The following is a 14,106-nucleotide window of genomic DNA, read 5'->3' as shown; positions in this document are numbered from 1 at the left end:
CCCCCCCCCAAAAAAAAAACTTGGCAAGATAGATCATATTGTTTTCTATTTTAAAGCAATATAAGCAGACTTGTGAAGATGCTGAGACAAGCTTATCCAGAATTTTTATGTATTTTTTTGTCCATTGTGGGGCTTGAACTTTGGGCCTGGGTGTTGTCCCTGAGCTCTTCAGCTAGCAGTCTACCACTTGAGCCACAGTGCCACTTCGAGTTTTCTAGTGGTTAATTGGAATAAGAGTCTCACAGACCTTCTTACCCAGGCAGGCTTTGAACCACAGTCCTCAGATCTCAGCATCCTGAATAGCTAGGATTACAGGCATGAACCACTGGTGCTCAGCTTATCCAGAATCTTATAGTCAAGAAGTGGTAAGGTTCTACTGTACCCGTGGTTCTCTCTAGGTCAGATTCTAAATTCTTTTTTTTTTTTTTTTTTGGTCCAGTCGTGGGGCCTGAACTCTCGGCCTGGGTGCTGTCCCTCAGCTCTTCAGCTCAAGGCTAGCACTCTACCACTTGAGCCACAGCGCCACTTCCAGCTTTTTTCTTTTTGCTTATATGGGGCTGAGGAATCGAACTCAGGGCCTCGAGCATGCAAGGCGAGCGCTCTACCACTGAGCCACCTTCCCAGCCCCAGATTCTAAATTCTTGATGACAGCAAGATGCAAATGACTAGTCTACTGGCCCATAAGAAGCTTTAGTTGGCAGATAAGCCCCTGTACTTCTCTCCCATTCCAGTCTACTGTGTCGGTTTTCTTTAATATGATTTCTGGACTCTTTGTGCCAAGCCATTTTTGTTGATTGCTGGTAGTGATACTTTGGAGACATATTTCCTCTGTTCCATATGTTCTTGCAGTTGCCATTCCCTGTGTCTGGTATTGGCTATGAAGGATTGTGGTAGGGTCAATGCAGCTGGACCGTTTGAAGGCATGTGGGCCCCAGAGATTTCATGGCCTGTCTGGTGTTTTAGGTCAGAATCTTCCATGTCTCCCTTTACACCTGCCAGGTATTACAGACCTCTAAATGTGGCTGCTCTTCTAAGTATACATGTGGGTGGAAAAATACGTTATCCTAGTGGGAGGGGAAGGCTAGTCCTTCCTGTTTAGTTCTCAAAAACTTGAACAGCAGGTTTACTTTAGACACAAGCCATTTAAATACACTTAAAAGAAACAGGTATACTTATGGCACTCCTTTATATTCCTTATGCCAGATGGCAGAAAAATCTGTTCTGAGTAAGAATGCTTGTGGTGTGACTTAGTGTCTGAGCTCCTTAGGTTCATGTTTCCCTATGGGGGCTGGATAGCCAAGACAACATTCTTCTCCTTCTTCCCTTCCTCACGTTAAGTCAGCAGAACCACCCAGCACACTTCCGGCAGGGTTCTTTGTGACAACAATCTTTAAATCTACTTGATTTTTAAAAGACTGTTTGGCAGATACTTGTCTGGAATATTGATTTCTGAATCCTAATCTAGACTCTCCCAGGGAGGGGCCTGGAAATTTGTGATTTCGCAGATTCTTTAGATTATCCCCAGAAAATAATCAAGGGCTGGAGATGTAAATTACTGGTAAAATGTTTGCCTGGCATGGATGTCCTGGATTTGATCTCCAGCTCTGAATGTGTACACATATAATTGAGAAAAAAAACAATAGATCAGGTTTTGAAAACATTGCTTTAGGGCAGCAAAATCTACTTGACTCCAGGTGATGAGAATGGTTCAGAGTGCAAAACATAGATGGGGAGTTACAGAAGTTGGGATTACAAATCCTCACTGAATTCTTTCAGTCTGGTCTAGCTAAGGGATATCTTTATCTGTCAGGAAGTTCCTCTGTGATTTATTAGTGTTACTTCCTTTCTCCAGGCAGTTCAGATGTTGCTGGTCTGCTTTAAGGGCTACTCTTAAATTTTAGTAAACTTCTTGCTCTAGATTTCCCTCTGTGCTTCTGCTAAAGACCTCATTTTCTCTATTCCAGTTTCCACCCAAGTACCCATGCCTCTTTGATTTATTGTTCTCTCACTGTCTCTATTTAACTAATTCATTGAGTCACTCATTCAGCAAGTGTCTATTGTGCCAGGTTGTGGGCAGGCTACAGGGAGAAGCAAGACGCAATTCTTGCCCGCAAGTGCCCAGTCTAGTAGGGAGATAGAGGTGCACACAGACAATTAAAATACCAGTTATGCTAAGTGCTGCCACAGCAGTGTGCCCAGGATTGCAGAAACCCTAGGTGGAAGGGCTGACAGATGATGGAAGACTAGCATTGAGATAACTTGTTTTTGCCAGTGTGGGATTTGAACTCCGGGCCTTGCACGTGGTTAGTTGGCTGTCTCTTTCTACCACTGTAGCCACACCTCTAGTCCAGCATTTTGCGTGGGATGGCTTCAAACCTCAATCGCTCCCAACCTTCTCTCCTCCTCCTCCCCACCCTTGCCATCCCCTGGTCTTCTGAGTAGCTAGGATTATACATGTGAGACACCAGCCTGACTGGAGGTGACATTTAGCAGGATTTTGTAGTCAGGAAGAATTTTTAGGTTTCCATATGACCCGGCCTCAGAGGCCTCACATTCTCATTACTACTGCTTTTCCAGGTCTCTTTAATTTCTTTCCTCATTTATGAATCTAGCAGAGCTAATTGACATGGCTGAATTAGATTCTCTCAATTGACCCCTTTCAAAACCCAAGACATTAGTGGTTGATGAATGTCCCAGATCTGACAGTGGGTTCCCTGACATGAATGATTGAGACTATAAGCACTGAAGAGAGCTTTTTAAAGGCCTTTCACTTTATCAGATGTTTTCTGAGTTCACAGAAGTGGTCTTTGTGTCCCCTAGAGGGACTGAGAGAAAGAGGGAAAGGGGAGCGGAACAGAGTTAGTCTGTTACTAATTGTTTTTGGTCTGAGACTGGGATTCAAACTTAGTACCTGATGCTTTTGCTCATTAGCTGGCATTCTGTCAACTGAGCCATAACTCCAACCCCTGTTGTTATTATTTTTAATAATAAAAAAACATAGGTTCCTGTTTGCAGTGCATGTATCCTTGGTAGCAGGTTCCTGCTCCACTGTTAGTTGTATGTATTGTTTGAGATTATCTCAATTTTTTGAATTTGAAAAGCCTTGGTTTTTATTATTTGAATGTGTCACTAGAGTAACAGATGAACCATTGGGATTTATTGAATTTGTACATTTAGTAAGTAGTTGATTGTTTGAAATTTTAAAGCATTTGTTTCTTCAAATAATGGATGTAGAAAAATCAGGAAATACAGAAAATAAAAAGAGAAAAAGCCAAAACCAACTAAACATCTTATAAGCCATCTTGCTCATATTTTGGTATAGGCCTGCAGTGTTACTTAAACATTAGAGTACTTATCTATCATGCAGGTGTTCCTGGGTTCAATCTCTAGCCCTGTAAAGATAAATACATACAAAATAAAGCCATTTACTAAAAACATTCACTTTTTGGGGCTGGGAAGGTGGCTCAGTGGTAGAGTGCCTGCTTTGCATGCATGGGGCCTTGGGTTTGATTCCTCAGCACCACATAAGCAGAAAAAGCTGGAAGTGGCACTGTGACTCAAGTGGTAGAGTGCTAGCCTTGAGCTGAAGAGCTGAGGGACAGCGCCCAGGCCCAGAGTTCAGGGCCCACAACCGACAAAAATAAATAAATAAATAAATATCACTTCTCATATGCATGTTTTAAAACATTACTATCCTAAAAATTGTAAACTATATCTTGCTTTTTTTCTGTTAAATATTTTGACCATCTTATTGTGTTAGCAACTATGCATAGGAAGATGTCTAAAATAAAATAACTTGAGGGAACTAGGAATATGGCATAGTGGTAGAGTGCTTGCTTAACATGCATGAAGCCCTGGGCTCGATTCCTTGGTTACCACATAAACACAAAATAAATGAAATTAATTAAAAAATATTGAATGTAAAAGGCAAAAAAGTTATTTTTCATTAAAATTGACTTGTTTAATAAAATAACATAAAACTCCCCTCTACTCCCATATCTTAAGTATAAACAACTTAGTATATATAGCCTTTCTAGTATGTGTATATGTATACAGCACGCATATATAAATATCCGTTAACTGTATTTTTATAAGACTAGACTGTCCATACCTGCTGCTTGCCTTTTACATGCAATATATTTTAAATATTTTTCTATGCTGTTAGATTTGGAATATGTGCATATTACTAACATCCTTAGTAGTGTTAGAATTTGGGGGTAGATAAATTAAATCTTTATTGTAGAACTGTCGAGTCTTCATTGCAGAACTGTACTGTTTATTGTAAAGTATTCCCTGGAGGGTCTGGGAAGGTGGCTTGGTGGTAGAGTGCCCTGGGTTCGATTCCTCAGCACCACATAAGCAGAAAAAGCCAGAAGTGGCGCTATGGCTCAAGTGGTAGAGCGCTAGCCTTGAGCTGAAGAGCTGAGGGACAGCACCCAGGCCCAGAGTTCAGGCCCCACGACCAGCAAAAAAAAAAAAAAAAAGTATTCCCTAGAAACGTTTGCTTCTACTTTTTCAAATAAAGAATAAAACAAGGGATATTCTTATATTATTGTATACCTGTATAGATATAATCATTGAATTAATTCATAGAGGTACAATTACTGAATCAATATATATATATATATATATATATATATATATATATATATATTTACTATGTCCTGAGGATTCCAAAGCTCTTTTCCCTGTGTTCCAGATTTGTGTAATTAATACAACTTTTTTTCTTTGTCACTTGTGGGGCTTGATCACAAGGCATAGGAGCTGTCTCTGAACTCTTCTGCTCAAGGCTAGTACTCTACTACTGTACCACTTTGAGCCACAGTGTTACTTTTGATTTTATTTTTTGTTGTTGTTGTCGTTGTTTTTCTGGTGGTTAGTTGTAGATAAGAGTCTCATGGACTTCCCTGCCAGGGCTGGCCTCAACCATGATCCTCAGATCTCAGCGTTTTTGAGTAGCTGAGATTACAGGCATGAGTTACTATAACTAACTTTTGAGGAGCTAATCTCTAACCATACTCAGGACATGGCCTATCCTAAGCTCAACTTGTTTTTGCCTCACCAGACACATACTTCTTGCTGTAATTCTTGGGTTTTTTGGTCAGTCATGGGGCCTGAACTCTGGGCCTGGGTGCTGTCCCTCAGCTCATTAGCTCAAGGCTAGTGCTCTACCACTTGAGCCACAGTGCCACTTCTGGTTTTCTGGTTGTTAATTGGAGATAAGCGTCTTAAGGACTTTCCTGCCTGGGCTGGCTTTGAACCGTGATCCTCAGATATCAGCCTCCTGAGTAGCTAGGACTACAGGGGTGAGCCACCAGCACCCGTCTTCTTGCTGTAATTCTTTGTCAGAGAATGGCACAACTTTCAGCCTGGTAGCATAAGCCCAAAGCCACATTCTCTCTCATACATTCAACCAGTCAGCAAATCATACCCAGCCTTCCTCTTTACTGCTCTTCCTTATGCTTCTTTTCCTGCCTCTGTCATTGTGTATCCAAGCTACAGTTAGATCCAAACCTTTGTAGTACTGCTGGGATAATAGCTAGTCTTTTCTGGGTTTTAGCCTTGTCCTACTGTTCATTGTCCTATTTATCAGGGCCTTGCTGCAGCACAGGTCTGCAAGTAATACTCCTACTGCAACCCTTTATTGAGCCCCTACTTACTCTGCCTATCACCTAGCATCACATGCTAGCATCACTCCTGATTTTAAGTTTCTGTCATCAGATTTGCCCCTATTTGTTGGCTGTATATAAAAATGAGTAAAAATGTGAATGCTTTACTGCTTTATGCTAAATTTGGACTTTTTTCCCCTGTTTTTATGCATTGGATTCTGTGTAAAGTGCTGTTTTTAAATAGAACTTACTAAAAAATTTTTTTTTGGAAAATAATGCTCGTGATGGCACACATATTTCACTACATCTATGTCTTCCTCCAGCTTTGACTCAGTCATCCTCTCTTGAGTATCTTTTTTGCTGTGCACTTCTTCCATTCAGCCTTGCTTTCGGCCTGTCCATAAACTCCCATTTCTTTATAATACCCACAGATTTTTCCTCCCCATTTATCAGTTTATCTTTGTTGCAATTGTTGTATCTACTTTGTATGTGCTTCATAGATGTACTTTTTATGCAACCTTGTAAAAAGGACAATGTGCCTAGATAATGCAAACCAGTGACTAGAGGAAAGAAGTTCATCCATGTGCCTGAGGCTCCATTACCTGTCTTAGATAGACTACCGATTTTATGTCATTCTCTAGAGCAAATAAAAGAATGTTTCACAAGCCAGTTGCACTCATTAGGTTAGACTGAAATTTTTGGAGAAAATAATTGTGTACCAGGTATATATATATATATATAAAGTTCTGTTTGAGGGTATCTTAAATACCAAGGAAAATGGGAGTGCCTAAGATGCAGGGAATCTCTGTCATGGTATGAGGCACCTTGTATTGAAGGATCAGAGTCAGGGACAAACCCTGCAATTTTCCCACAAGTAGTCAACTCAGCCTGTGGGAAGTCACACTTAGCAGAACTCTTGGCACAGAACCATACATTTCCTCCTGCCCCTGACTGTATATGTGGTAGTTCTATCACACTCTGTAATTAATTTTATCTTTGCAGTGAGCAACCACAAAATAAGAATAATGCATAACCTATTTCTGTTTCTTGCTATTTTAGGGGACATCACACAGAAAGGATATGAAAAGAAAAGGTCCAAACTCCTGTCTCCTTACAGCCCACAGACTCAAGGTAGGTGATGAGACGTTGTTTCAACTTTTTTCAATATTTTTACATCAGAGAGGTGCTGTCTTACAAGAAATCTTTGTCTGTTCCTGTTTTTTCTCCCATTTCCCCATGAGGGGAGAGAAAAACTGAAGGGAAGAAAGGAAGAAATGCATCATAATTGAGCATTTGTTATGTGCTAGGCACTTTTAAAATCCCAAGGTCATTGATTCTCTTATGAGAGCTTGGGTGGTGGTGTGTGAAACACTGTGATGATTTAGTGACATTCTAGGCCATGGAAAAACTGGTCCTTATTTATACTGGAGCACAAGTGCAGATGGAGAGAGAGAAGAAAGTAGGAAGAAGATAGGAATGAAGAGCAGATACAGTGTTAAAAGGCACCTAAGGCTTAGAGGATAGGAGGATTGGCAGAGTTCTAAATAAACTTCATAGTTACAGCCAGAGTTACTGGTTGTGTGAAGGAGCTGCCAAGGTTTTGTTTTTTTTGTATTTATTTATGTCAGTCGTGGGGGCTTGAACTCTGGACCTGAACACTGTCCCTGAGCTCTTCAGCTCAAGGCTCTACCACTTGAGTCACAGAGCCACTTTCTTATTTTTATTTTTTTATTAACATACATTAATTATATTGGGAGGGGTTCACTATGACATTTCATACATGTATATCATCCTGGATTTTAAATATCCAAAAGCTCATAATCACTTTTGTGCTTACTTCCAAAGGAGTTGTTATGCCTTTTCCTCTTAAGCAAGGCTATCTCAGAAGTTATCATATTTTTAAAGTTACTAAAGTTCCGGGATTTTCCTTGAATTTCTACCTTAATTACTTTTTACTATAAAACATTGTTTTTGGGCTGGGAAGGTGGCTTAGTGGTAGAGCTCTTGCCTTGCATGCATGAGGCCCTGGGTTTGATTCCTCAGTACCACATAAGCAGGAAAAAAAAGCCAGAAGTGGCACAATGGCTCAAGTGGTAGAGCGCTAGCCTTGAGCTGAAGAGCTGAGGAACAGCGCCCAGGCCCAGAGTTCAGGCCCACAACCAGACCCCAAAAACAAACAAACAAACATACAAACAAACAAAAAAACCATTTTTAAAAGAATTTTATTATTACTAAGGAGTTGTACAGAGGGGTTACAGTTCCATAAGTCAGGTAATAAGTACAGTTCTTCTTGGATAATATCACCTCTTCCTTTGCTTTTCCTCAATTTTCCCCTCTCATCCCTGCACACAGTTAAAACATTATCTTCTTTATTTCTAATTTCCCTCTGTAAAACATGTTTCCGTAATTGTTCTTTAAAGAGCTAATTGCTTTTGTTATAAGCACCATGTGAACTTTGTGTCTCCCATGGTTCTCGTTTTAAGCCTTATACAGAGCAGATAGCCTGTAAATATTTGTTGAAAGAATCATGAAATGAATAAATAAACACAATAAATGCACACATTTCATTGAAATGCTTGTTTTATTTAGTGTATTAATCTTAGGAATACAGCCATCCCTCGTTCTCTAAAACAGAGGGCTGCAGAAGGATATGCTGCAGATAGTAAATTCTGTAGATTTTGTAGATCTGCTGCTAAAATAAATGAAATCACATAGAAATAATTGCTGCCATATAAATAGTTGTTATAGTTTATTGTTTAGGGAATAGTGACAAGAAAAAAAAAGTCTGTATGTGTTTAAACAATTCTTTTTTTTAATTAATTTATTTATTTTTTATTTGTGAACATACTGTACAGAAGGGTTACAGTTACATGGGCAGGATAATGCGTACATTTATTACCAAGCATTGCAGCCTCTTCCTTTGGTTTACCCTTCACATCCCTTCCCAGCCTCCCCCCTCCCTTAAACAATTCTTTCTCCTCAAAAATACTTTCCATCAGAGGTTGATTGAATCTTTGGATGGAAACCCTTCGATACAGAGGACCAACTCTACTTTCCTATAGAAAACTAGTAGGTAGTGTAGTAACAGCTAGTTTAAAATACTTTGATGAACAGATAGATGGATGTAGAAGTCTAAGAGAGGGAGGTGGAAATCGGGCCCATGACAACTAATGGAAAGTCAGCCTTTACTTAGCAGGGAATAATTGGGATGGAAAGACTGGGGGTTATTTTTTCTGATTTGCTGCTTAATTATGGACCTGGCCCATGCCCCCAAAGTCCCAGAGATTTTTTTTAGTCACTTTGTATAAAAGCAGTCAGATCCCAAGTAAGAAACGCAATAAGAAATGTTACAGTGAAAGGAACCATGATCTGTCTTTTATCCATACATAGACTGCAGATGAACCAAATCATGTTTAAAAAACAGTTGATGAATTTCCTATGAGAAATTTGTATTGTTAGCACATTCTTGCCCCATGAGCAAACATAGCTATATAGAGAGCCACATCATACATAAATAGGGAATTGCTGAGTAATAGAGATTTGACAAACCAGACACTTAACTTGCTACTAGTAGGCCAAGAATATGCAACAACGTATCTATCTTTGCAGGAATGGCCTTGCTAGTGCTCCCATAGAAGAAGCAGAAGCCATTTGATAGTTTCTTCACCTTCCTGCCATCAGACTTCTGTGTCTTTTTTAAAATCATTACTTCGTGCAACAATTCTAAACATTTTTAGTGACATAATGCTCCTGCTGAGGCAGACTGCTGCACAGCCCCATCAGCCATCTCCTGGTCTCAGCCAACTTATTCTCTCAGCAGTTCATCCTGCTCATTACTGGCCTATTTCAAACCTTTGGTTTGCTTATCACCCAATTCCTTCTCCACCTATGTTATCACCTGTTTGTAATCTAACTGCTCTATAGCTACTGCCTCTATTTTCTCAGCTACTTCTCATCCCAGAAGGGACCAGAACTTGACTTCTCAAATCACTTCTCATGAACAACTCTCATTTTCTTAGCTTTTATTTCTGTTCTTCTTAGCATTCTTGCAGGCCCACCCACTTGGATTAAATGTTCAAACTTTTTTTGTGTGTACTGGTCCTGGAGCTTGAATTTAGGGCCTGGGTGCTGTCCTTGAGCATTTACCTCAGGGCTAGTACTCTACTACTTGAGCCACAACTCTACTTCCTGGTTTTTGATGGTTAATTGGAGATAAGAGACTGGAGAACTTTCCTGCCCAGACTGGCTTCAAACTGCAGTCCTCAGTTCTCAGTCTCCTGAGCAGCTAGTATTATAGGCATGAGTTCTTAGAACCCAGTTTAATGTTCAGACTTCTTTTTTTGGTGGTCATGGAGCTTGATCTCAGGGCCTGGGTGCTGTCTCTGAGCCCCTTTGTACTCAAGGCTAGTGCTCTACCACTTGAACCACAGCACCACTTTCAGTTTTTGATTGGTTAATTGGGGATAAGAGTCGTAAGGGAACTTTTGTGCCTGGGCTAGCTTCGAACCATGGTCATTAGATCTCAGCCTCCCGAGTAGCTAAGATTATAGGTATTAATCACTGGCAGCTTAATGTTCAGACTTTTAAGGAAAGGCTCCAAGCCCTCCTGACTTCTCATTGTATTACTGGTTCTTGAAATTGTAGCCTCTATCAGAATCACTGGAGAGCTTGCTAATATAGATTGAAGATCCACATTCTCATGATTTCTGATCCAGTAGGTACAGGATTGAGTCTGAGAATTTGTGTTTTTGTCAGGCTCCTAGGTAAGGCTGAAGTTGCTGGCCCAGATACAGCATTTTGAAAACCAGTTCTCTCTCTCTCTCTAGATTACTTTAGCCACACCTGTGGCATCATCATTTGAATAAAGGTAACTCTCAATTATGTATCTCCAACCCAGATCTCTCCTGTGACCCTACTCCACACATCCAACTATATCCTTAACACCTGTACTTACATACATCAACATATCTAAAACAACGTAATTTTGGATATATTACATTTATATGGCTGCTGTATACCACCCCTGTCACCACCTAACTCCTACATACCCTTCCACACATCCAAAACTCCAGCTATAGCAGCATCCAACCTGTTCCTCTATTTGTAGCTTTTCCTTTCTGTGAAGATATAATTGACATTCCTAAGCCATATGTTGGAGATTGAAAGCACATCCTCAAAACCCCTGTCTTCATCTTGATGTCTCTGCAGTCAGCGAGTGATCAATTTTGTTTCTTCTTGAGCTAATTTTGGTAAATTTAATTTTTCTAGGAAATTATATTATGTAAAACTTCAGATTCTTTAAGTTATTCACAATATTCTATTTTTAAAGCTTCAACTTTGTTTTGATTATTTGTATGGTGTCTCCTTCTGTGGTGCTAGAGACAGAACTCAAGGCATTCTGCATATTAGGCAAACACTGTACCATATAGTGACATCCCTAGGCGTGATTCAATCCTCTCCATCCCTAATCCCCCCTTATCAGTCTTCCCATGGGTTTTTGTCTTTTCAAAGAATAAGCTTTTGATTTTGTTGATATTTTAGTGTTGTTTTTTATTTATTAATTTCCTTTTCCTTATATATTTCTTTTTTTGTATTCTTTTTTTACTCTTATGTATTTTTTTCTAAATTTTCTGAGTTGCATGCTTTGATCTTTCCTAAGATAAGTGTTTCTTAACTCACCATGGTCAGAAAACAAGTCTGTACCAAGTCTTTGTTATTTGTTAAGACATGCCTAGTCTTGGGTAAATTTCTATAGCTCATTTGCTTGTTTTAATTGTTGAGTTGATTTCTGTATATATTAGCTCAAAATAATGCATTGTGTTGCTCAGGTCTTCTCTATTTGTATTAGGCTTTTGACTATTTGATCTAACAATTTTGAAAGCAAGTGTGTTGAAAAGCCTGTACTACCACTATAGAATTATCAGTTTTCCTTTTAATTTCATGAAGTTTTATTTTTATATCTTTTAAAACTATGTTACTAGATGCACACAAATTAAGAATAGTATTTGCAGAAGTTTGAGATGTAACACAAAGGTAGAAGCTTGCCTGGCCTGAGCAAGACCTACCCTAAGGCTGTCTTCTTTCCTTCTTCTACCTTTAGACTACTACTACTATTAGATATCTTCTTCTAAACAACACAAACACTTTAAAATGCTTGAATGTTAATCACCAACACTTCCCATGTTACATTTTAGCATCACCTTGTTTACATACCTCTCAATTATCAACTATTATGTAGTTAATAATTATTTGTTAGGGCTGGGAAGGTGGCTCAGTGGTAGAGTGCTTGCCTTGCATGCATGAGGCCCTGGGTTCAATTCCTCAGCACCACATAAGCAAAAAGAAAAAAAACGGAAGTGACTCTGTGGCTCAAGTGGTAGAGCGCTAGCCTTGAGCTGAAGAGCTGAGGGACAGCGCTCAGGCCCAGAGTTCAGGCCCCACGACAGGACCCCCCCCAAAAAAATTGTTCATTATTTTTTGTATCTCCTCAATTCAGTTTTCTTCTTCCTAAATGCATGCCTTTGTGAGGATATTAGTGTCCTTTCCCCCCCAACTTTGTTCTTAACTCATTCTTCCCCAAAAAGGAAGACACACACACCTGTAGTAGTAAAAAAAAAAAAGAGAGAGAGAGATTACCCTTGTGTATTTGCCACAATATATCTTTGTAGATTTTGAAAAGATGTTTGATTTCACATATTTCAAATACATTATGCTAAAATCATTTATAAAATCAAATGAAAATCATCTTTAGGATTTTGGTGGGAACTTCCTTTTTACTTTTTTAGAAGGGGAGGTCACATTTTCCCAGACTCTGTTGCCTTCTTACATTTTGTTTTGTTTTGTTTTTGTGCCAATCCTGGGGCTTGAACTCAGGGTCTGGGCATTGTCCCTGAGCTTTCTTTTTTTTGTTTGGGTTTTTTTTTTAACCGTATTTTTTTTGTCTTTTCTTTTTTGGTACTGGGGATCGAACCCAGGACGTTGCACTTGCTAGGCAAGCGCTTTGTCACTGAGCTACATCCCAGCCCTGTCCCTGAGCTTTCTTGCTCAAAGCTAGCAGACTGAGTTGAGCCATAGCTCCACTTTGGGCTTTTTTTTTTTTTTTCTTATTAATTGGAGGTAAGAGTCTTACAGACTTCCCTGCCTGAGATGATTTCAAACCACTATCCTCAAATCTCAGCCTACTAAATAGATAGGATTACAGACATGAGCCACTGGTGCCCAGCACCTTATGTTTTATTCGTTTCAGTTGGGAGACGCTTCATCATGAAGGGCTACTTGAGTATAGTGTGTGAAAGTAGTATTTTCTACTAGTACACTTTTTAGAAAAAATTAATACAGTAACATGGTATTACTAAAGTAATTATGCACATGCTTTTTATTAATTAAGCCGTGCCTTCGACTATTCATTATATTTTTGAGGGGCTGGGAAAATGAACCTCATGTATCCTAAGTACATGTTCTACCACAGAGTTATACTTACAACCCTATATGTCGTTTACATTTCTCAAATCTTACAGTCTTGAAAATAGGACTTTGTGGGGAAGAAATCAACCATATAATAGGGAGAATGGAAGATAATACAAGGTTGAAAAAAATCATTCAAACAAGTCATAGCAATTGAGTAACCACATTTTGGGCTAATATTTAAGCATAGCTTAATTCAGTAGCAGCATAGAGCTTAGGTTGTAAAATCACTGTAGGGCAAAAACTTTATATGTCAAAATTACCTTGGAAATCACTTAAACCCTCCTAGCGTTGGAACTGACTGTTGTTTCTTCAGTTAAGCAAAGCCAAAGTTTATCTGGTACTTACAGGCTATGTTTTTAAAGAGACAAACATGTTTATGAAGATTAAAATCATATTCAGTGCCCTGGAATGCTCACACTTTGAGAGGCATGAGAAATGAAAACATGGCCAATGTATACCTCCCATCTCTCTTTCCTGCCTATGCCAAGTCCTGTTCTCCTGACCAAAATGACCCATGGAATGTCTCTTCATCGTTAGAAGCTTTTGAAGCCAAGTATAAAACTTCTCACACTCCTCAGTTCACAGACTTCTAGAACGAAGGGGCCAGGAAATTAGGTGTTTCTTTTGGCATGACCCAAATAACTGAATTCTCAAACCACATACATTCATACTCCTCTGTAAACTAGTCTTTCTGGGCCATTTCTGAGGTTGCAGGAAAATGGAAGGTTTTGTATAGGAAGACTGCTTCCTCTCTTTATCTGTGGCCTGATCTTTAAGTTAAAAAAACTGTTACTACAAGTAATTAATAAATTTTACCAGTTGCAATATTACAGAGCATTTATTTTTTAGTTTTTTTTAATTTATTTTACAAAAGTAGCCAGGCATCATGGTATATGCCTTTTCTCAGGAAGTTGAGGCAGGAGGATTGGGAGTTTGAGGCCAGCTTGAGCTACATAGAATTTCATGATTGCCTGGGGTACACAGTGAGAACCTGTTTCCAAAGAAAACTAACTAAAAATAATTTTTTTTT

At 39.2% G+C, this 14,106-nt stretch overlaps 1 protein-coding gene across 1 annotated transcript in view; it reads left to right on the top strand.

Moving 5' to 3' along the window:
* Positions 1 to 899: 899 nt before the first annotated feature.
* The window catches only part of Dip2b (DIP2 disco-interacting protein 2 homolog B (Drosophila)), a 130,413-nt gene continuing 117,206 nt past the window's right edge, over positions 900 to 14,106 (top strand). The window contains exons 1-2 of the mRNA XM_013018690.1: positions 900 to 999; positions 6,669 to 6,740. Coding sequence (XP_012874144.1) covers positions 900 to 999; positions 6,669 to 6,740 — 172 coding nt within the window. The remainder of the gene's footprint in view (positions 1,000 to 6,668; positions 6,741 to 14,106) is intronic.

The sequence above is a fragment of the Dipodomys ordii genome, unplaced genomic scaffold (assembly GCF_000151885.1).
Source record: "Dipodomys ordii isolate 6190 unplaced genomic scaffold, Dord_2.0 Scaffold42, whole genome shotgun sequence".
NCBI classification, from domain to species: Eukaryota; Metazoa; Chordata; class Mammalia; order Rodentia; family Heteromyidae; genus Dipodomys; species Dipodomys ordii.
This window is presented reverse-complemented; position numbering and strand designations above follow the sequence as displayed.